Below are 24,799 nucleotides of genomic sequence, written 5' to 3'. Positions count from 1 at the left end.
ATGTTCCTACAGCATCTATAGGAATACATTATTTGTGGCAGAGTCCTTGAAACCTTCTCGTAAAGGCCCAGTTAAAACCCCCTGCAGTAATGTACTGATATACTCTTATTTCCAAAGAAAGGCAACACATTAAAAAAATTCGGATGCGATAAAAATTGCTCCACATGGTTGCACACTGTAACTTGTTGGGCATAATTAGTAACATATGGCTTACACACTATTTTACCCACGTTTTATTCAGTTCCTCCTCCCATCTTGGCAAAGCCTGGATGGACCAGAGGTGGTTTCCTCATGTGACTGAAAGTCATTGTTTATCATTCTCCACACCTTTCACTCCATTTCCAATGTGACTGGAATCCTGAGTCCATGATAAAGACCTTTGGGCGGCCCTGATTAGTGAGTCAAAATTACCATAAAGAAGACATGCAACAAGATACAGATCTGGTGGTTGCTCTGGTGGGCAAAGATTAGCACCACTACAGCAATCCTCAGAGGAAGGAGGAGGTGCGCATTGAATTCCAAACTCCTTTACATCAAGATATATAGAGCTCTTACCACAGTTGTCTTCATCAGACATGTCGTTGCAATCAGCCCTGAAGTCACAGCGATAATCAAGAGGGACACACTCGCCAGAACCACAGGAAAATTCATCGGGACGACACTCACGAGGGATAAGTATCACATCTAAATACAAGGGTAGAATGAAGCTCATTAAAACAAAACAACTTGTAGCATTTATTGTTGCACACCAGTTCATAAATATCTGCTGTGTGTGTCAACTGGGTCAGCACCTAGCAATTTTACTTCCCCCTCCTAGCCCCTGCTCTCTGGCTGTATTGTCCAGCCATGTTTCACAACAGCACATAAAAAGCATGCACTTGTGGGCTGCACTTTGAGGAGAACTCGGAGGTGAGTGCACAGTAATGTTGTGCAGCACATGCATCAGGGACACCTTGTATCACAGTATCTTTGCAGTGCAGAAGGAGGTCATTCAGCCCCTCAAGTCTGCACTGGCTCTCCGAAAGAGCATTCCACCTAGTCCCACTCCCCTGCCTTAGCCCCGTAACCTTGCACATTCTCTCTTTTCAGGTAGCAATCCAATTCCCTTTTGAATACCTCGATTGAACCTGTCTCACCACCCTTTCAGGAAGTTTGTTCCAGACTCCAACCACCCTCTGGGTGAAAAAAACTTTTCCTCACATCATTTTTACTCCTTTTGCCAGTTATTTTGAATCTTTGCCCTCTTGTTCTTGATGTTTCCTAGAGTGGGAACAGTTTCTCACTATTTACCCTGTCCATACCCCTCAGGATCTTGAATAACTCTATCAAGTCTCCTCTCAGCCATCTTTTCTTCAAGGAAAACAGTCCCAACCTCTCCACTCTATCCTCATAGCTACAGTTCTTCATCCTGGGAATCATTCTTGTGCATCTCCTCTGTACTCTCTCCAATGCCTTCACATCCTTCCTCAAGTATGGCATCCAGAACTGGACGCAGTGCACCAGATGAAGCCTAACTAGTGTCTTATACAAGTTCAACATGACCTCCTTACGCTTGCACTCAATGCCCCTATTAATAAAGCCTAAGATGCTATATGCTTTTATTAACTGCTCTCTCAACATGTCCTGTCATCTTCAATGACATATGTACGTATAAACCGAGGTCCCTCTGTTCCTGCACCTCCTTTAGAGGCTCTCCCTTTATTTTATATTGTCTTACTATATCTTTCCTGCCAAAACAAATCACCTCACATTTCTCTGCATTAAACTTCATCTGCCACTTTTCTGCCCAATCCACCAACATGTCCATGTCCTATTGAAGTTCAAGGTTATCCCCATCACATTTCCAATCTTCGTATCATCTGCAAATTTTGAAATCATGCCATGCACACCACAGTCTAGGTCATTAACATGTATCAGGAAGAGCAAGGGTCCCAACACTGACCCCTGAGGAACTCCACTACAAACCTTCCTCTATTCTGAAAAACAACCATTTAACAACAACTCTCTCTGTTTCCTGTTGCTCACTGTCTAAGTGATTATTGATTTTATCCCATACTATAATTTCCATAAGTTTCCCTACCACTGAGGTCGAACTGACTGCTCTATAGTTGCCAGCTTTATCCTTACACCTCTTTTTGAACAAGGGTGTAACATTTGCAATTCTCCAGTCCTCTGGCACTTCCCCTGTATCTAAGGAAGACTGAAAGATTACCACTAGTGCCTCTGTAATTTTCACTCAGTGCCCTTGGATGCATCTCATCTGGTCCTGGTACCTTATCTATTTTAAATAAAGATAGGCTTTCCAACACCTCCTTTCTCACAATTGTAAGTTCTTCCAGTGTACCAGTTACCTCCTCTCTCACCTCGGCCTGGGTAGCAAGTTCTTCCTTTGTAATGACAGATGCGAAGTACTCGTTCAACACCTACGCTATTTCTCCAGCCTCCGCATACAAGTCCCCCTTTTTGACCCTAATTGGCCCCAATTTCTTTTACCACCCTTTAATTATTTATATGCTTATAGAAGACCTTGTATGTTCGCTGCCAGCTTCTTTTTATGCTCTCTCCTTGCTTTTCTTATTAGTTTCTTCACTTCCCCTCTGGTCCTTCTATATTCAGCTTGATTCTCCATTGTATTTTCCACTTGACATCTGTTGTACATGCACTTCTTCCTTTCCATCTTCACCTCTGTCTCTCTCACCATCCAGGGCACTCTGGATTTATTTGTCCTACGTTTCCCCTTCAAGGGAACATACCATGACATTGCCTGCAATACTTTTTCTTTGAAGGTGGCCCATTGTTCAGCCACTGTCTTTTCTGCCAACATTTGATTCCAACTCAATCGACTCAGTTGCATTCTCATCCCATCGGAGTTGGCTTTCCGCCAATTAATTATCCCTGCTCTGGATTGTTCCGTGTTTTGTTCCGTGATTAACCTAAACCTTATGATACAATGGTTGCTGTTTCCTAGAGGGTCTCCCGCTGATATCTGATCCACTTGGGCCATCTCATTCCCCAGAACTAGGTCTAAAAGTGCATGTCCTCTCGTTGGACTGGAAACATACTGCTGTAGAAAATTATCTTGAACACATTCCAGGAACGCTCACCCTTCTTGTCCTTTTGTACTATTCCAATCCCAGTCTATATTTGGATAATTGAAGTCCCCCATTATGATTAATCTATAACTCTTGCATCTCTCCGTAATTTCTTTGCAAATCTTTTTCTCCACATCCCTTCCACTAGTTGGTGTCTATATACTACACTGAACAATGTTACTGCACCTTTTTCATTCCCTACCTCTAGCCAGAGAGATTCCATCCTTAACCCCTTGGAACATCCTCTCTCTCCAATGTTGTAATGCCATCTTTAACCAATATTGCCACTCCATCCCCCCACCCCTTTCCTTCCTTTCCTGTCTCTCCTGAACACCTTGTACCCAGGAATATTTAACGCCCAGTCCTATCATAATTCCATTTGTTAACCTGCGCCTGCAGTTCACCAATCTTATTAATCACACTTTGTGCATTCACAAACATACACATTAGCCCTGATTTTGGCTTTTTTTTACTTTCCCACTTATTCTGACCCCATCTAATGACTTACTGTTGCCTACTCTCATTCTATCAAAATCCCCAAGTTTTCTATCTACCTTGAGGCAATTCTCTGATATATCCTCCTTATAAGTTGACACTTCTCTACTTCCCACTGCCAGTTTTTCTCCTCTGCACTTTGAATTTCCCCTCAGGTTCCCATCCCCCTGCCAATCTAGTTTAATTCCTCCCCAACAACACTAGCAAACCTCCCCATGAGGATACGTCTCCCAGTCCTGTTAAGGTATAACCCGTCCTTCTTGTACAGGTCTCGCCTGCCCCAGAACTGATCTCAATGCCTCAGAAATCTAGGCTTTTAATTCCAGATTTTTATTGAATTCAAATTTCACCATCTGCCGTGAATTGAACCCGGGTCCCCAGAGCATTACCCTGGGTCTCTGGAATATTAGTCCAGTGACGATACCATTATGCCACTGCCTCCCCATGATTAGAGAGCAAAACAGCCTCAAGGGATTCCTGCACTACCTGCCTGGTTCTCTTAGATACTCTGGGGGTCACCGATTCCCTCTCTGCCTGTGTACTACTTAGCTGTGGTGTGACCACCTCTCTAAACGTGCTGTCCACGTAATGCTCAGCCTTGCGGATAAAACACAATGACTCCGACCGCTACTCATGCTCCACAACTTAAGTTGTGCTCAAGTGACTATTCCTCTGCAGCTGAGACAGTTCAGTTACACCCACAGTGACATGATTGGAGTCGGGCCTCCGGCTTCTCTGCCCACTCAAGCAACACAGAGACATCAAAGTGCCATCAAGTGCTCCAGAGCTTTTCACCCGCCCCGGCACAGACTGCAAACTAATGAGTGTTTTAGTGGACTGCAGTTGTACAATCTCCTCACTAAAGCTGACCATGGAGTAGTCACTGGTGGAGGCGCTCACAGCCCATGGCAATGTCATCATCCCGGTTTGGACCAGTCTCCCCCATGGTTCAAGCTAACAGTGCAGCCTTGCAGTGCGGGTTAGGAGAATGCCTGTGCCTGAGCTGAGAGCACAGCATGCAGCCCAGTGGGCAAAGCTGCCACCAATTGGTCAGGTGGAGTGGGGCGGAGGTGGGTGGGGTTTCGAGCAGCCATGCAGTGCACTAAACTCTGGCCATCCAAGTGGTGGCCAGCACTCTCCAGGATGCATTAAGGCGTCTTCAGACTTAACTAAAACAGGTTCTTAATATACCCATGCTAACCCACACATCTCTTTCTTTCATCCTACAGGAGGAGTACATCACGATCATGGGGCCTGGTGAACTACCTGTATGCCTCAAGGCGTACAGAAAATGAGGACGACAGAGAAGAGAGTGACTGAGGCACCTGGCCGCGCAGAGGGAAGAGCAGCACCCTCTGGAAGAAGGGGCGGCCAGGGCTCCCGCACACACTGCCGAAGAGCCACAGTGAGCAGTTGTTGATCAGTGCCTAGTTAGACCCAGGGTCTACCGACGCCGCCTTTCATTCCTGCAGATGACCGAGAACCAGTGTCGCCGAAGGCTGTACAGGTCTAGGGAACCGGTCGGTCACATCTGCCAGCTACTGCAGGATTTGACGCCACGGGGAGGGCATCTACTGCCAGCGGCCATTAAAGTGACCATGGCATTCTATTTTTATGGCTGTGGCTCATTTCAGGGCTCCACAGGTGACCCCTGTGGGATATCACAAACCTCCACCCACAAATGCATCCATGAGGTCCCAGATGCCATCTTCACACAACTTTGTGCATTTCACCTGGGACCAGGAGAGCTAGGATGCAAAGTGGTTGGATTTCCCCAGATCTCGGGTTTCCCACAGGTGCAGGGTGCGATCGACTGCACTCACGTGGCGCTCAGTCTCTGTCATAACACGTGGCCAGCTATGTCAACTGCAAGGGCTTCCATTCGCTGAATGTGCAGCTGGTGTGCGACCACCACAAATGCATCCTGCAGGTCTGCGCACGGTTTCCAGGGAGTGTCCATGGCTCCTACATTCTCAGTCCGTCACAGATCTCTGACATCTTCCAGGGTTCACAGAGGCTGCAGGGATGGCTCCTCGGGGACAAGGGCTACCCACAGAGGACGTGGCTGATGACACCTGTGCGGCAGCCTCAGACTGCAGCAGAGCGGCGGTATAACAAGGTTCTTGCTGCAACTCGCAACTTGGTGGAGCAAACCATCGGGATGCTGAAGATGAGGTTCCGCTGCTTGGGCTGATCTGGTGGAGCCCTGCAATACAGTCCACAGAGGGTGTCACACATCGTCGTCGTCTGCTGCGTCCTTTACAACCTGGCGCTGCAGCAGGGAGAGGAGCTGGCTGAGGCGATGATGCAGGAACTGGAGGTCTCCTCCAATGAGGAGGACATCGACGGTGATGAGGGTGAGGAGGCCCTCGAAGGCGATGATGACGGCAATGAGGTACTCTCACTGGCCAGACGAGACAGGCGCACTCGGGAGGCCCTCATAGCTGCTAGATTTGTGGAGGATGACGAAAACATGCTAAGAGGAGACCCCAGAGATCTTCACATTGCATCTGTGAACATTTGACTTCAGTCTGGCTTATGGCAGCACACATACTCCATGTGATAATGCTCCTGTCTTAGGGTCACAGTGGAGGGAACGCAGTGGCGGGGATACAGTGGAAGCCCTAATAGTTGCTCGATTGCAGGAGGATGATGATGACATGCAGTGAGGACACTCCACAGATCTTCACATAGCTTCCAAGAATGTCTGACATCTGTCTGGCCGAGGGCAGTTCGCTTGCTCTCTGTGATCAGCGTCATATCACAGAGATGCAGCTATGAAGTTTGAAAGGCATCTGTCCACCTTCAGCACCTGACCCCTTCAGGAGCACAGTGTCACTGGTCACAGATGCTGAAGAGATGAGGGCCAGCCCCACCTTAAAGGTGCTGAGAGCACACAGAATGACGGAACTCTGAGACACTTGCCTACGACATTCTGGCAGCAATGACAAGCACCATCGAGGTGCAGGCATCAGTAATGTGTCCAGGGAGTGTGAGGCTGGATCATCACTTTGGTCTGAAGGCTGCACAAAGCACAGGGAAGAGGCCCTGGACTGAGACACCTGCCTTTATCTTGTGCAGAAAGGTTTCACATCTGAGTCGCACAAACATTGCTCATCAGAACAAGGAGCCATAGGCAGGGGAATATTGTTCAGAGTTTATTGACACTAGTGAACATTATGTACAAGTGATTAAAACCTGTGCCCAGGCTGTGCAACTACATCTTCTTAACCTTCTTAACCCTGCAGCTGTGTCTTGGTGCTCCCCTGACATCCACAGCGGAGGTGGAGACAGCCGGCTGACTGCTACGCCCTGTCTGTGATGACCTTGGTGGGTGTCTCTGGAGGGCTGAGTCCTGGAGGGCCCCAGCCTGCTTTTGGGGTCCTGCTGTGTGGCAGTGAAACTCTCCTCAGCCTGTGGAGCTGGAGCTGCTGAGGTCACAGGAAGAGGGGATTCGAATGGGCCGGACACTCCCGGGGTCACCTGGATGGATGGGCCCAGGGGATACACCTGCTGGTCCTCCTCCCTGTGGGCGCCCAAGGGCCCCGGCTGACTCCTTGAGGAGAAGGGGTAGCTGGAATGAGATCGGGCCGCCCCGCATCCCTCTCGTGTACACACTGTTGGAGGCCAACAGTGATGGAGTTCAGCCAGCGCAGCAGCATAGGAGTGGCATCCTGGACTAAGGTCTCATCCTACCAGTGTTGACCTCAGTGTGTAGGCCTTTGGTGTGCCCACTGATCTGGCCTACCATCATTGGGGATTCTCGCTGTGATCCTGGTCACATAACCTCAATGTTAACTCTTCAATGGTATCTGCTATGAGTGCTTCCTTCAGATTTACCAGTGCTTCTTCAAGCTATCTTTGAAATCCTTCAAGCAGCTAGAGATTCCAACAGGCATGCACAACAATGTGTGTCTATATCATTGGCCAACGGAAGGTCCAGAAAGTGCCTTTGAATTATCCCTCTCCCAAGACACCCTGGTGCATGGTGTTGAAATGGTAGTCAAGCAGACTCAATCCTTCATTTAGTGCAACATGCATAATCCCACTCTTTGCATCCACAATCACAAGTAGTTCCACTTTCACCGGTTTAGGAATGATATCACTTACGGTACAAAGTGACTAATGATTTTATTTGAGGACTTGGGAATAAAGTTTGGGCCTATGCATATATACAGTGAATCATTCTCTTCATTATTACTTCTATGGAAGGGATTTATGGATAGATTTCCATCAGTACTAACTGCGCTGGGCATAGGGTAAAACCGGCCAAGGAGGATCAGAATGTTCATATTGTAACTAGGCCTGTGGCATTTTGCCCCCATTTAAATAAATGCAACGATAATTGGTCAGGCCCCACTGTGACCCTCCCACCCAACGTATCCCTCCACAATCTGCCCAGGCAATACTTTAAGATAAACATCTATTCTATAGCGGTGGTGTAAAGGGTAGAGAGGAGCAAGAGTCCCTAGAGTCTGTTCAGGAAAATTTTCTACAGCAGTGTGTTTCCAGTTCAATGAGGAAGGAGGCATTGCTCAACCTGGTTCTTGGGAGAGATGGGCCGATTGGATCATGTATATGTCGGAGAACATTTAGGGAACAGTGATCAATTAGGGAACAGTGATCATTGCATCATAAGGCTTATGGAAAAGGACAAGAATAATTAATTAGGGGAAAGCCAGCTTCAAGGGGTAAGAATGGATCTGGGCCAAATAAATTGAGTCAGAGGTTGGAAAAACAGTAGCTGAACAATGGGCTACCTTCAAAGAAGAGGTAGTTTGGGCACAATCAAGGTATATTCACATGAAAGGGCAAGGTAGGGCAAACAAATCTAAAGCTCCTTGGATGAACTGGAGACTGGAGAAGCTGCAATTGTTTTCTTTAGAGAAGGTTAAGAGGAGGTTTAATAGAGGTGCTCAAAATTTTGAAGGGTTTGATGAGGTGGTTAGGAAGAAACTGTTTCCATTGGCAGAAGAGTCAGAAACCTAAGGACACAGATTTAAAATAAAAGGCAAAGAATCAGGGGCGAGATGAGGAGGATAATTTTTACTCAGTGAGTTACAATGATCTAGAATGCATTGCCTGAAATGGATTCAACAGTAACTTTCCAAAGAGAATCAGGTAAATTCTGAAAAAAAGAAACATTTGAAGGGCTATGGGGAAACAGCAGGGGAGTGGGACTTTTGGACAACTCTTTCAAAGAGGCAACATGGGTACGATAGGCCCAATGGCTTCCTTCTGTGCTGTTGATTCTATGGCCCCCAAATTCAGCAAGTCCCTGAAAACAGTTGTGTTTAACTCATGCCCCTTGCTTCTGATGCACGCAAACCTCCTGCTGCATGATCATTTAAATGCTTGTAGCATCCAGTCAATTTAAGCACATGGAAGACAAGCATTAAGGGAATGCACAAGGGTGAACTGTTGACTTTTGTATGCAATAAGGCAATGTTCAATTTATAAACTTGGTTTACATTGCTGTCAAGAGGACACTGTGATGGTCAGGAACAGAGGGAAGGGAAGGACTGGGAGTGTTGTTGAATGAGGAATTACAGTTGTGGTCACTGATATTGCCATTGGATGGGTCAGTCAAAGACAGCTCAGCCAGAAAGGGAATGTGCTGGTTGACCCCTTCGATTCCTCCCTCCCCACCTCACCTTCAGCTGGTCGCTGTTTGGCTGGTGTCAAAGGCTGTGCCCACATGATGTGGTGGGGTGGTACATCATGCAGCAGACCACAGCAAATCATTACACATGCTATGGCGTGTACTGCAGGGTTCCTCCACAGTGGTCTAGGCAGCACAAGTGTTGTTTCAGCACTTCAATGGTCTGCCCAATTACATTTGAGTGGCAACATGGCTTTCACTATATGAATGCTGCCCACGTGTGCGCGGGTCACACAACAGGCTCATGAGTTAAGTGGTCGGTGAATGACTCTTGTTGCTCAGTAAACTACCCTCTAGCTTGCCATAGTGCCTCAAATGCAGATACAGTGGCTTGCCGCAGAATGAAGGCATCATGACTGCTGTCAGAATAGCGGACAATGACCTGTGTGAAATGTAGAGTATAGTTGCACACGAGCTAGACATTGGGGAGTGCAATTCTTTCTGGTTGCGGTATATGTCACCCGCAAAGCCACATGTGAGCAGTCAATGGCTCACTGCACCATGGGAAGCCAGCAATCCTAATGAATGCCTGCTTGCTCCATTGTTTCTCTCTGGCAAAGAGACAATGAAATGTATTCAACCCTCTTAGTACACAAAGCCTCTATGAATTGCAAAATGGGGGACGTTACAAACATTGCCTGCTCCAGCCTGGAATGAGCCAGGCACATACAAGTTCATTGTCACAGTCACCCTCATAGCCACTGCCAAAGTGATCCTTGCACATGTAAACCTGAATCTGGTTGTCAACAGGTGACCAAAGCAAAACTGACCAAGGTTTCCTGGAGGAGAATGATAATTTTATAACCAAGTCAGTTCCAGCCTTCACACTCAATTTATACATTTGTTTAGTGTTACTGCAAAGTGGTTCTTGCTTTACCAGATCTGCGAAGAATGAATACACCTCAGGATTATTAATTATGAAATACTTATGTTTCTTAAAACTTAAGAAATAGGAGTAGGAGTTGGCCATTTCGGCCCTTCGAGTCTGCTCTGCCATTTAATAAGGTCATCGATGATCATCTACCTCAACTCTACCTTCCCGCATTATCCTCAAAACTGTTACTTCCCTAAATACACAAAAATCGATCAACTTCTGTCTTGAATATACTCAACGAATGAGTATCCACCGCCCTCTGGGATAAGGAAAGATAGAATAGGTAGAAAGAAACTATTTTAAAGGCAGGAGGGTCGGTAATCAGAGGACACAGATTTAAGATAATTAGATAAAGAACCAGAGGGCGAGATAAGGATAAGCTTTTTTCAATGCAGTGAATTATGATGTTGCGGAATGCACTGCCTATAATCACCGGAAGCAGTTTCAGTGGTAAATTTTAAAATGGGACTGAATAAATACATGTAAAAGGAAATATTTTTTGGGCTCTTGAGAAAGAGCAGGACAATGTGACTGCTTTTTGAAAGAGCCGGCACAGGAAGGATGGACTAAATGGCTTCCTTCTATGCTGTTGGATTCTACGATATTCACTGGGCTCCAGGTAAAATTGGGCCTAGGGCCCTGATTAGCTCATGCAGCAAAATGTGTCTTTCAGTCAGGTCATCATAAGGTGTCAAATTAATGTATGTATCACAAGGCACAATGTAAAAGTCTGTGAAATTTTAAAATACTGCACAAACATACAGAGTAAGCCACTGTGTCCAGATTGAGAAAGGCTTAATTTAGCCAGTAGGAAGTTCAGAGTAGGAAATTAAAAATCCGCTCCATTTGCTAATGTTATAGACTGCAGCTGCTCAGCAGGAAAACATTCAATCCCAGAACAGCAATTAACAGTAACAGAACATTTTATACAAAAGATGTAACTGTCATGAGTACAGTCCCTCTATTTATTAACCAAAGGTTTGCAGTCAGCCAGACCATGGATGTGAGTTCTTACATTTCCATCTAAACTGGCAGAGGGGAGCAATGAATAAAACAAAGAGTTGGAGCACAAGTCGGAGCTTAAAGTCGCACAGCTTGTTCCCACCCAGGGTGAGAAAATCAAACTAAACTAACCTAGCAGAAGAATAGTGGGTATAATGTGTTAATGTCTTATCAATGTCATTGTTAAGGTTTGTTAATGTCATGTCAAATACATTACTAAAGTGAAGAGAAACAGGTGATGGCCATTAATGGTCTTTGAGCACATATTAATAGGAGATAGCTGGGACACTGGGTTGAGTGGGAAGAGAGTTCTGAGACTGAACTAGTCAATAAACTCTCTCAACAAAGAAAAGTTCTGTGTCTTGGTTTCAGCTTCACCAACCAGCTTGGATCCTGTCAACATTAGGTTTGTCAATTTGATAAGTAGCAAGGTATTCTCCAGCACCAGCTTTTCATAGCTACAATATTTCAATTTTTAGCTATCGTATTTCCTGCATTACAACTGTGACTACACTTCAAAAAGTCCTTTATTGGTTGTAAAATGCTTTGGAATGTCCTAAAATCATGAGTGGGGATATCTAAATGCAATTTTGTTCATTCTCCTTGCTGGCTTAGTTACTAAACCCTAAAACACAGAACACAGTTTCTCAGAAGTATTATAAAAACTGACCAGTGAGGCAAACAAGGGAGTCACATTGTTGCAGTGATGTGCGATCTTCTGGCAAAGGCACTTAAGTGGAGCAGGAGGTGACTGCACGTGTGTCTGTGCCAGGGTTATTCGTAAACAATGCTGGCATTAAAAGAGACAAAAACATCGCTTCCCTAATGATGGACACCTCACATTTTGCTAAACGCAAATAAAAATGGTTATTCAAAATAAAATGGTGGAGAACCTCAGGAATGAGCGCCCAGGAAAAAACGTTTTCCAACTGTCTGCAATATTTTGAAGCTGCACATTTATGCCAATGGGACACACAGCACTTCACATTGTGAACAATACACCAGCTTCAGTCCTACATCAACGCAGAGGGATAAAGTCAAAATCTACGATACATTCTCAGCCCTGACTAGTGTGGACTATTTATTATGTTTTGGGGCTGTCTTTAATTTAGGGTAAAATGAAGGGGGCTACGTGTCTGCCTGACAATAGGTCTGGGTGATATGGTTGTTCAAGAGTATAGGAAGGCCTTGATTGTTTTGCTGGGAGGAAAGTGCAAGGTATTCATACTTGAGATAATGGCAGCTGTGAGGGTGACGAATAAGTCTCCAAGTCTCAGGGAAGTACTTAAAATGTCAGGGTGTCAAAGGATATACTTAGGACTGTCCATTTGGGTAGGATAGAGTTGGGGTCTAAGGAATAGCTAATCAGCATTTCTACATGGATACAAGGTCCATGTGATTCACATTGTCATGGGGGTGGGTACAGACGAAGCCATTGTAAGAATTGGTTATAGGCTTTCCTAAAACATCACCGAGTATCACAACAGATGGGTTAGTCTGCCAGGACCCGGGGGAAGGAGCAAGTGTGGTTCATCACACAAGAATATGGGTGGAAGCTCACGCTCGGATTGGAAAGACAAAATTTATGGGGGGTTTAAAACGAGGCTGGAAGATTTTCCTAGCTTTAGATAGGGGAAGAAGTTTCCAGGAAAACTCACATCATGAATAACAGTTCTGGGTTAAAAGTTGGCAGGCTGGGAAAGGAAAAGAGCTCCCGACAGTTTACTTCCAATAGGGATCATTTTGGACTGGTTCTGGGAGAATTGAATGTCTACTTAAAGGACAGTGCAATGTATATCTGATACAGCCATTTTAAAAAAAGGCACGATTAAAACTTCTGTTCTGTAGTTTAAAGTATAAGTTGCCTACAAAAATAGTGTTTAGTCAATAGTGCTTACAGTAAATGTCTTAAAACGTGAAATTGTATTTGTAATTTGTTCAGCTTTTTACTCAGAACTCTTTTTAAAAAAGTTATCTGTCTCTACCGGAATCATAACAATTGCTAGAGTCTGGAATCATTATATTCTGATCCAGGTCCATTCATCTGGGTGAGATCTGCACTGGTTCTCATATCAGAGCTGACTTTTCCTCAATCTTAATTGAGCATCCAGATTTTCAGTTCAATGTTAGTGCATCTTTTGACTATCCGCATAGACACACCAACTAATCTAGGAACAAATAACAAATACCTTCTCCTAGGTGTCGGAATTTGAAGCCTTCGACTGAGGTTTCATAAGGGCCAATGGATCCACTCCTCACAACCGAGTAAACGACATCCCGTATCTCTTCATCATTGCTGTTTCCATCAGATCCCACATCCAGCTCCACAATCACATTTTGGTCCTCTTGCCTGCAAAGTTAAACAGAAACAATTCTGAAATGATATGACACATCATTCAGCCTAGTCAGTCTAGACTGAACACTTTGGGTCCTAGCTACCAAATGGGATAGGACAATACAGAACTAGACAAACCAAAGATAAATCAACAAAAGAACAGTACTGAATTACACCAACCAAAATTAAAAGATTGTAAATGATCCCATCCTATTTTTCCAGAGCCTTATAAACTAAGTAACTTTTAACCAACTGGATGCAATATGCAACCATGTTGGTCATCCAAGGCCTTTCAATTCTATAGTCTGATTGATAATGCGTACTCACATTATCCAGCATGTTGATATGAATATTAATTTATTCATTACCACAAATGTAGGAACAGGAATAGGTCATTCAAATTCTCAAGCCTGTTCCTCTATTCGCTGAGACCATGAATGATCTATACCTTGTCTCTAACTGCCTTGGCTTCATAGTCATCGATACCTTTGTCTCGCAAAAATCAGTTGATCTCAGGTTTAAAATTAATCTAGCACTTACTGCTTTTTGTGGGCGTGTGTTCCAAATTTGATGGTACAATGGCAAGGGAACACAGATTTCAAGTTTTGGGCAAGAGATGCAATGGGAATGTGAGGAAGAAGTTTTTTTTTACATAGCAAGTAGTAATGACCTGGAACTTGCTGTTGACAAGGGTGGTGGAAATGGGAACAATGAACAGTTTCAAACTGAATGGGCACTGAAGGAAATAAACCTGTAGGACTATGGGGATAGGGCAGGAGGGTAGGTGACTGGATCGCTCTACAGAGAGCTGGTATGGACTCGATGGATCAAATGGACTTCTTTGTGCAACATGACTCCACGTGATGAACTGCTTCCCAGCCTCTACCCTGAATGACCTGGTTCTGATTTTACGGTAACGTCTCCTTGCTTTAGTCTCCCTCCATTAGTGGAAGATGTTTCTCCCCATCTATCCGATCAAATCCTTTCAAAGTCTTAAAGCCTCAATCAAATTACTAATTAACCCTCCAGGCAATACAAGTCTAGTGTATGTGATCTCTCTTAATCTAACATCCCCGGTAACATTCTGTTGACTCTGTGCTGCACTGCTTCCAAGCTCAATATATCCTAAGGTGTCATGCCCAGATGTGTACACACTGCTCCAGATGTGGTCTACCTGCCTGCTCCATTTTAGTGACCTGTGCACATCTCTTTGGCCCTTCACTGTTCCTAGCTTTTCATCATTTAAAAAATATTCCTGATTACTATCAAGTTGGAAAGTCTAAATGTGGTCATTGTATTGGGAAAAACTGAGGCCCCATTGTCCTCATGTGTCAAACAGCCTGCCAACACTCTCAGCCTAGCCTTATACTTGAAGAGCAACCATTCATGGAGGCATTTGTATGTAACAGGCATCTAATGAACTAATTTCCAACAAAAATCAGGACCATCAAAAGAAAAGGGCTATGAAGTAAAAGGTCATCAATAGTGACCCATCGTTTGTCATGCATTTAAAGAGGAGATTGTCAGGTTAATTTAACATTGGGTTAGCCTCAAAGCACAGTGCACTAGAAACCCAAACCCTGATCCTAAGGCAAGAAGGGGGCATTGATTCAACATCTGACCTAATCAGTTTTAAAAAACCAATGCTGCTATGGGAAGGCACTAAGCAGAGGTCACTGGATGGACTAGAGAAGGTGAGATTGGTCTCCTTACAGCAGAAAAGGTTAAGGAGAGTTTTAATAAAGGTGCTCAAAGTTGAGAGGTTTTGATAGAGTAAACAAGGAGGAAATGTCTCTACTGTTTCACAGGAGGGTGAATAACCACAGGACACAGATTTAAAGCAATTAGCAAAAGAACCAGAGCAGCAGCTGAGGAGAATTTTCTTTGCTTTTACACAGCATGTTTTCATGATCTGGAATGTGCTGATTTAAAAGGATGGTGGAAGCAGATCCAATAGTAACTTTCCAAAGGCAACTGAGTAAATTTTTGAAAAGGAGAAATTTGCAGGGTGGTAGGAAAGGACAGAGTATCGGGACTAAAGGCATAGCTCTTTCAAAGAGATACGATGGATTAAATGGCCTCGTGTTGTGCTGTGTGATTCTATGATTCCCCAAAGCTAGCGAGGGAGAGATCAGACACAAGCTTTGGCAGTTTGGTTCCTGCTATTTGCTGTCTCAGCTTCAGGGAATGAACCAGTTACACTGCAGGCAAAATTAAGGGATTTGTTGCTATCACAAAAGGCATTAAGGCCATTACATATTAAGCACAAGCCCTTCATAAAATAAAAGCGGACAGTGATTACAGCAAGGGAGCCTGAAATGTGGCAGCTATATCATTTATTTTTATAATTGGGAGTTGCAGCGAAGGGCATTGGTCGGACAACACAATAGAAATGGCAGGAGGTTTGGTCAAAAAAAAACCAAAATAGTTTCCACAGTTTAATAAGGAGACAGGATATCAAAACAAAAGATTAAGAAAAGGGTTCAAACTCATTAACACAAACTCAGGAAACAGAAGGCATCTGTTGCAGTGATTTCAAGTAAAAGGATGATTCTGTGAATAGCTCGATATAATCCAAAAACAATGGGTGAATCTGATCTGGAAAAATGGGGGCAGCAAGGTGGACAGGTTTAAGAGGGTGACACTGACCTGGTTCAGCTTTCCCAAGTAATAAAATTGGTTTGCACTGTCGGCGATAGGGGTGTCATAGGGAGTTGGAAAGTCTTCACACCATGTTTAACTTGTTAAAATCAATGGGGTACCTTCAATTAAAGAGAATCTGAAGAATCTACATCAGGAGGCAGAGGTACAGCAGGTGAGGAGGCATCAGAGGAAGACTGACAGAAGAGGAAGCTCATGGGAGGAGAGGCATCAAGGTTGGTCTAGTCAATTCTGTGCTGATAATGTTTCTATATTTATCAAATTGCTTTGTTCTTGGAGACAATCCCAGTACAATGTCAGAGAGACGAAGGGAGAACATAGGTTTTCAGATGGAATTCTGGGTGGTTGGGGCATGGCAAGTGATTCGTTGATGAAAAGGACTCCATTTTCAAGTAATTGTGGAGGCTGAATAAGGGTTAACTTGAAATATTCTATCGTCCAAAGTGGCCAGTGAAAAGGTGCATATTGCTGGCGGGAGTGAACATCAGAGATGCAGGAATGGTCAGACATTCTGGAGATTGTTTTGGGAATAGGCTTTACACATACTCCTGGGGAAAAGGGAACAACATTTACAAAGACAAGTAATACCTCTCAAGTCTTGCTTGTCAAATAAGTTGTCATGTGCATTGGATCCAGAGTGTAGATTAATTATAACTTTGCACTAGCACTTTAATCAAGACAAGAAGTCAAATAAATTTGTTATGAGGTACTTGTACTCTGGACACTCAATGACTTGTAAATAGTGAATGGCAAAACACCTCTTTGCCACACTTATTTCTTTGAGCTGGAACTTCTGCAGTTACATTCCTTAGGGTCAAAGGAGCCCTGTTCAGCCTCTGCAATAATCTGAAGATGTTAACTGTTGCCTGGGCAGTAGCTCCATGAGCTTGAGTCCCTCCTGTACATCTCCAAGTGGTCATCAGTCATTCATGAACTCCAGACAGAAGTTCAGCCAGTTATTCGACAAGGCAAGCGGGGGTGGACCAGGGGAGGCTAATCCAGTCATCACACATTTGCTATCGATAGCCATGAGCAGTGGGAGCCCTAGTTTCCTACACCAATCCGGAGGCACAGAAGCTAACGGCAGTGACCCTATGGCCCCCGTTAACATCAACTAACTTACCACAAAGCATAGGCAGAGTTAGGGTTCCCACAGGTCACATGAGCCACATGAGAATAGACTCATGAGGTAGCAGGGAAACGGGGCTGAAATATTGACATTTGAGCTGCTGTACATAGTTTTAAGAAGTTCTGTGCATTTTGGGGAGGTAGAGGTTTTTCAAATTAGCATTCTCACGAATGATGAGGCAACATGATAATAAGACTGAGAAAAGCAATCTTGGAAAATGTAAACATTCGATATGGAGTCAGGTAAAGATTAAAACTATTCCACCAAATGCAGTAAGGAGCCAATAGATCTCACAAAGCTCACTAAGCCAGACAGAATAATACACTGATTGTAACTGGAGGAAAGTGTGGGAGTGGGTCATCTGTAGGAGCAAAAAGCGTCTTTTTTTTATAAAGAACATTTTGGTGTTTTGGAGCGTAGGGAGCGATGACTGATGAAGTTGGAATGCTGTGGGCCAATGGGATAGTTATCTGTCTTCTCGTGCCACGTGATCAAAGTGTCTGCTTGTTAAAATCACTCTTGGCTACAGCTGCAGACAGATGCCGTTCTCCAGGCAATTTCGTTTTCATTGATCCCCAGAGAAATCATCAATTACTATTCACAGCTTTTAATCATTCACTTTATATCTCACTGTTATGTTATCAGCCTCAGTTGATTAAGACTGAGAAAAGAAATCATCTCATTTTCCAGCAGTGGATATTTTGTAGCCTCATTAGGAGTTTGGTCAACTGCTAAAATCATTGTGCCTTCTATCCTCCCCATGTACATACAAGTGCACAGACAGACAGAGCAGCTGGTGCATGCAATAGACTCAGACCCATTTTATTCCATTATAATAGCCCTGGATTTACACATCTCATTATAACCAGTGCTATCATTATAGAAATAGTACTTTATTGGTCACCTTTAAGCCTAGAAAACCAAATTTGATATTGACTCTTTATCGGAACTGTCAGTGAGAGTTGTGTTCACGTCAGCTGTTGTAATGGCTTTCTTCCATCGGAGGAGTTTGCAGGTCTATGGGGAAAGAGCTGGGATGAGACTAATCAGAACCCCCCTTCAAAGAGCTGGCAAATATATGATGGGCTGAATGGCTTCCCTCTGTGCTGTAAGATTCTAGGACTGAGGATTATGGAAATGTGCAAATAGAGTTGATCAAATGTTCTGTGGTCCAATGTGGTTCCTGCATTGAATAGAGGGTGTGGTCAGTGATTGGACAGCCAGTCAGGGTGAAGAATGAAGGTGTGGATATGGATAGACATTCTTCAGTTTTGTTCATCTATGATTGAGAATCAGATTCACACATACTTTTCCTTTAGGAAATTAAATAATTGTGATAGCAGCCAAGTCAGGCGAGATACAAGATGGCTTACAGCTTTATCACTTCAGGCTTTAGGTAGCCAGTTAAAGCAAACATTATCTAAACCTTGTACTTGACTCCAGCGTCATCACCAATCCAGAATAAATTCTTCATGGTAGCTGGGTTCAGCTGCTACACAAGCAAAAGGAACAAACAGAATAAAATTAATCTGGATGAGAAGGCCAAAAAAGTTGTAAGGTGCAAGTGGGCACTGTATGTTAAACATCTCCAGGGTGAAATCCCTGCTCTTGCCCCCAGTGAAATAAATTTAATGTGAACACCTTGTCAACAACTCCCCAGTGCAAAGGTACTTCCACAAACCTTTCCGTGATCGGTACTGATCATGCATCACCAAATGAGGACTTAACAATCCATGACAATGACATTAATTTAGAAGCCAAATCTTGAAGGGACAGAAAAACAGAGGTTTATGTTACATCAACATGTGTCAGTAGGAATAATTGTGAAATAAATAGATACCAGATGACAGAGTTACCTTTAAGAATGGAGGGGAGAAAAGGAGAAGGTCCAAGAGTGTTAATGATTTCAGGGTTATCTGGACTCACTTGAACTGAAAATCCCTTTCCCTCAACTGGTGGAGAAGCCTTCATAGCTACGATAGATGTTAAAAGTAATTTGAGAATGATCATATTGTGCTTTGCTTTGTCTGAGGCTGGGCCTACAGGAGATCATTTTGGCATAAACTGAGATTGAGATGAAGCGGCACTTACTTGATCCATACCACAGTGACTGATTGGTCTCCTGGAATCCGATAAAATTCAGACTCAAGCTGTAAAGAAAGCACATTCATTAAAGATTCTGAATTGAGGGGAGGCTTCAAAGCTTCTGAGATTGTGTTTACTTCAAAATATTGTATTTGAATAGATCATTCAGGAATCAACCAGACACAGTCCATCTTGAGTGATGGGACACATGATAGGGTGTCATTCAATCAGCATGTTGGCCACAATGTAACATTCTAAATTCTTTCAGTCAGGGCCCCAAGGTTAGTCCAGTGAAAGCAAAGAGGGTCAGAGCAGAAAGGGTCTTTCACAGCAAACATGTCAATACGAGCTGCTTCTTACTGGATTGAGGGTCCTGGCATTGGCTGCCGATGCCAATCTCAGTTCAATGTAATAAACAATTGACGTATCAGTCAATAAGCTACATCATAAAAGATCACATCAGTTGCAGTCAACCTCCAGAAAATGACGTAATGGACCACAGTTCTCAAGGGACCCTACAGGCGACCAAAGCTCAGACACTGGGCTTCATACAGAAAAACCTGCTGGAGTTTGCAGACAGACCAGCATGACGACTCCTCCTCACAACCTACCAACTTGTTACTGTGTCATTATTGACATATTTAGGTAGACCACTTATAGAGCATGTTATGAGGTTACGGCCAGGTAGTAGGCTGTTATAAAATGGTCCAGCGTCTGGGAAGGGACATGTGCTTGGTCTATCAGCAAGGGCTTTACACTGACCAGGAGATGGCCAACATATCCTGGGGAGAGGACTGAAAACGATTACTTCTGAGACCACATGTGGTAAAACAGAGGACCGATTTTGTGGGATAAATAAATAATTAAATGATGATAAATGTACTACGAGTTAGGAGATACAGGTTTGCGAGGACTGGGTTGAACCACAGTTGGTCTTGTGCTTGTGGGTAGAGGAGAGGTAAGTATGCTGGTCTCACGAATTGTGGAGTGGGAAAGTGGGCAAAATCAACCAAAGCTCCCGGCTCTCGATTGCTATTCACATTTAAAAAATGTTTTTAAATTCATTTATGGGATTTGGGCATCGCTGGCTTGGCCAGCATTTATTGCCCATCCCTAACTGCCCTTGTTCAGAGGGCATTTAAGAGTCAACCACATTGATGTGGGTCTGGAGTCACATGTAGACCAGGTAAGGGCTGCAGATTTCCTTCCCTAAAGGACATTAGTGAGCCAGATGGGTTTTTACGTCAATTGACAATGATTCTATGGTCATCATTAGACTTTTAATTCCAGATTTTTATTGAATTCAAATTTCACCACCTGCCATAGTGGGATTCGAATCCAGGTCCCCAGAGCATTACCCTGGGTCTCTGGAGCATTAGTCCAGTGACAATACCACTATTCCAATGCCTCCCCCGTGGAGAAGCATCAGGATGACAACTGGGCTCTAAAGCCCCTCACAGTGGAATAGCTCTCATACTTTAAGCTCACACATTAGAATTGGCCATTTGGACAATTAGAACCTACGGAATGGTATGTCAGCATGAGTTACTGTCTTTGAAAGAGGTTGGAGAGGCACGGAAGAGAAGTTTTGTCAAGTAGAAAATGTGCAATCAGATGCCAGAGCAAGAGATCACAATCTCTCACACAAATCAGGTTAGAGAAACATGAAATCATGACCAATTAAAGCCAAGAATCTTAACTATAGTGTCACACAGGTTAACCCTCCCTCTGGTGAGCGAGTTGGATTATTTGGATGCTGTCAACCTCACCCGATACTGCTGTTCACCTGCTACATTCCTCTCTCTTCCTGTAGCCTCTAACATGCGAACTGATCTTTAAATAGCAATACTCTGGGAAATAAAGGGTGTTTCTGGGGATAATTTTGACTTCAGAAATGTCCAAAAATCCCACACAATTTTACACAGGTTCACTACAGCACAAGAAGTCCTCATCAACTGCTCAACAGCTTCAAAGCTATCTTCTATACCCTCATACACTCAAATTATATTAAATCCAGCAGCAAAAATTCAGCAATTCACTGAATTGCATGGAATCTACAGCACAGAAACAGGTCATTCAGACAAACTCTGTGTTGGTGCTAAAGTTCCACACAATGCTCCACTCACCCTACTTCATCTTACCATATCACCATAATCTCCTGCTCTTTTCTTCCCCTATGTATTTGTCCAGGTTCCATTAAATGATTCTACACTATTAATCTCCCTGGGTAAACACGTTACTGCTGAATTCCCCCATTGGATTTATTACAACCTTATATTCAGCGCCCCTAGTTCCCCCATAAGTGGAAACATCTTCTCTAGGCCTGTGCTGAATAATTGTCTCAATCTTGAAGACCTGTTATTAAGCAACTTCTCAGCCTTCTCTTTTCTGAAGAGCCCAACCTGCTCAGTCCTTCCTGGTAGTCATAAAAAAAAAATCAATAAGCTTTAAAATCAGAACCGTGCAGTGGGATTGCCCCTCCTGTACTTACTGTGTCTATGATTCCTTCAGATACTTCTTTGAATGTTTCAGATTCAAAGTTCTCCAACTGAGGATTGTACTCGATTGAAGTTGTGAAGTTGACCAACACGCGGTAGTACACTGAAAATTAACACATGGAAATAATAGCAAACAGCAAACTGGGGCTTTTCTCTCTGATTAAAAAATTACATCATATGACTGACAGAAAACTAGATTAAGTCTCAAGTTTCCCCTCAAGTAAGGCAAATTACAAAGCAAAAATTATCACCCAATCCTTTCCTCAATGCCACGGTTAAACAACACTACCATAAATATACATCAACCTGCAATATTGTCCTCTGGGAAGCAGAGGACCTCCTGGAGGAAAACCCCTCCTGTTTTCCAAAGCTCCTCTGAGGAACCAGTGCCTCCGGTGATAAATATCCATGTCCAGTCTACCTTTCCTAACCAACAATAGCCCCAAATATTAATGAGGGTCCATGGCCTGAAACTGAAGACCACAACTCAAATTCCCAGCCAACCAGCATATCCAAGGTTCTGTATTTTTGCTTGCTCATATAAAATTCAGCACTAAATGTGAAGACAGTAAATGTCACATCAGTAGTCGTGCACTGCAGAAACACTTGAACTGGAAGTAGGTTGGTAGTACAAAGGAGTCATGAAAGTAAATGCTTTACTGCTCTCACCCCTCAAACCTCTCATACACCCTGTAGAAAATTTACATAGAGCTTGATAAAATATGTCATACAAAACAAACCATGTAGGACTATTTGCAGTATAAGTGCCATGCAACAGCAGTTGCTAGTAAGTACATCAACCAGGTAGGAACATACACAATTTCATTTCTAGTGCCTCTTACAACCTTAGGACATCCCAAATTTCTTCACAAGCAATGAATTATTTTTCTATTTGAAATGTATTCACTGCCATGATACAGGGAAATGCAATGGCCAATCTGCACAGCAAGGTCCCACCAATAGCAATGAGATAAATACCCATTTCATCTGTTTTCAGTGGTATCGGTTGTGGGATCAATATTGGCTAGTGTCAGTGTTTCAGTAATTACATTGTCAAAGTCCAATAACAATCATCTTTTTGACTGGCAATTACATTGCATAGCAATTACATTGTGAAGATAAATGCTTGTTAAGACAGGTGATGGGCGTTGGTTTCCTGCTGCAATCATTTGTACCGTTTCTCTAATGTAGCGGTTCTCACGTTTGCTTTAGTGCAAAGGTGCCCGTTTCGAAACTGGGAAGAAATATTATTAACAGGTACAGCTGTAACACTCCAGAGTGGAAGGGATTGAAAGAGTCTGTCACTGTGCTGAGCTGGCTTAAGAATAAACCTGCTTGTGGTAAAAGACTAGCTTTGGATTCATTCTTCCGTGGTGAGCACTTATTGGAACTAACAGCTAGGACACCAGGAAAGCTCCCCTGCTCCTCTTCAAAATAAAGTCATGATATTTTTTGTATCTATCTGAGGAGGGACCTCAGTTTAGGATCTCATCTGAAAGTCAACACTTCTAACAATGGAGCACTTGCCACTGCATTGGAGCATCAGCTCTTCGGAGTGATGTTTGAACTTACAAATCTTCTGCACAAGCAAGTAGCATTGACTCAATCTCCTACTTTTTCCCCATCTTCTGTTTAGATTTCTCTTGGAATGTGTTCATATGTTAAATCTCTATTCAAATCAAGGTTCTGCTCCTTTTGATCTTTTTGCAATTACCTCAAATTTGTGCCCTCTCATTACCATCTCCAGTGCAAACAGGTTATCACCATTTGCCTCCTCATAAACCTCGATAGTCCAGCAACTCACCAGTAACATATATTCAATCTACAATGTATATTTTATCATTTTCAGCTTCTGCAATATCTTTGCATTTCTAAATCTTCCTTCATTGACTATATAAATTAAGCCATTGTCCGTGTGCTGAAGGTGTTCCTGAAAAGATTTTACAAAGAGCCTCAATTGTATGGCATGGCGCCTCAGCAATATTTAGTAGATTAACGATGTATTTAGGTTACATAACTGCTTCAAGTAGTCTCTTGATCTCTCAAGCTGTGGAATCCATTCCATTTACACCAATAAAACCAAATACATTTAAGCAATTATCTGACAACAGTGCAGTCTGGCAGCCATCACAGCGGCTTAGGGGAGGACGGGGTCTGTGCAGATAATAACCAGGGCATGGATAGACCAAAGGCTGTGTGTGGGGAAGGAAAGAGGGTCTCTACAACAACTTAACTGAGGAACAAAGATCAACGCTGGAAAGAAAGGGTAGTATTCAGATTGATGTTCCAGTTTTACTGCCTCCAGGGAAGACTAGTCTTTAGGCAATTGGAAAGCAGTAACATCACCTCTTTGTCTCACTGTGCTGCTGCTGACAGCCAATTTATCAGAGAATGGAGCTTAATGTCCTCGGCAACAGTTATTTCAAGGACACAACATGCATAATCCTCCTTATTCAAGTCCAATTAGCTATGGCTGGTAACTATCTCTCAAGAGCTGAGAGATCCACTTGAGATCATTACCAAGTTCTTTGATAGGCAAGTGATGAACATTTCATATAGCAAGGAACAAGTTTCAATGCACCAGAGAAATTCAAATCCTGCTTCCCCGGTCAATAAATAACACTGCTCTGTTCAGCAAAGCCCCGCCATATAAAACTATTCACTTTTGATTACCAGAGTAGCATTAAACAGTTCAATGAAGAAGATAAAATTATGATGGGGTTTAATGGGGGTAGAGGTAGAGAAGATGTTTCTGCTTGTGATATCCAAAACTCGATGCCATGTACTAAAGCCACTAATAAAGCAAATAAGCAATTCGGGTGAAACTTCTTTACTCAAGAGTGGTGATAGCGTGGAACTCACTACCACATGGTGTGAATAGCATAAATGTATTCAAGGGAAACCAGACAAAAACACTTTTGGGGAAGGGTAATAGGGTGATAAGAATTTGGGAGAGATGAACCTCA

General features: G+C 43.5%; 1 protein-coding gene across 1 annotated transcript in view; it reads right to left on the bottom strand.

Moving 5' to 3' along the window:
• hspg2 (heparan sulfate proteoglycan 2) overlaps positions 1-24,799 on the bottom strand; it is a 524,258-nt gene that overhangs the window by 297,825 nt on the left and 201,634 nt on the right. The window contains exons 4-7 of the mRNA XM_078558280.1: positions 21,827-21,936; positions 19,342-19,400; positions 13,315-13,475; positions 556-684 (exon numbers count right to left, since the gene is read on the bottom strand). Of these exons, the coding sequence (XP_078414406.1) occupies positions 556-684; positions 13,315-13,475; positions 19,342-19,400; positions 21,827-21,936 (459 nt within the window). The remainder of the gene's footprint in view (positions 1-555; positions 685-13,314; positions 13,476-19,341; positions 19,401-21,826; positions 21,937-24,799) is intronic.

Source organism: Cetorhinus maximus, chromosome 15, assembly GCF_964194155.1.
Source record: "Cetorhinus maximus chromosome 15, sCetMax3.hap1.1, whole genome shotgun sequence".
Taxonomy (NCBI): Eukaryota; Metazoa; Chordata; class Chondrichthyes; order Lamniformes; family Cetorhinidae; genus Cetorhinus; species Cetorhinus maximus.
The sequence above is the reverse complement of the archived record's forward strand: the minus strand, read 5'-3'. Positions and strand labels throughout refer to the sequence as shown.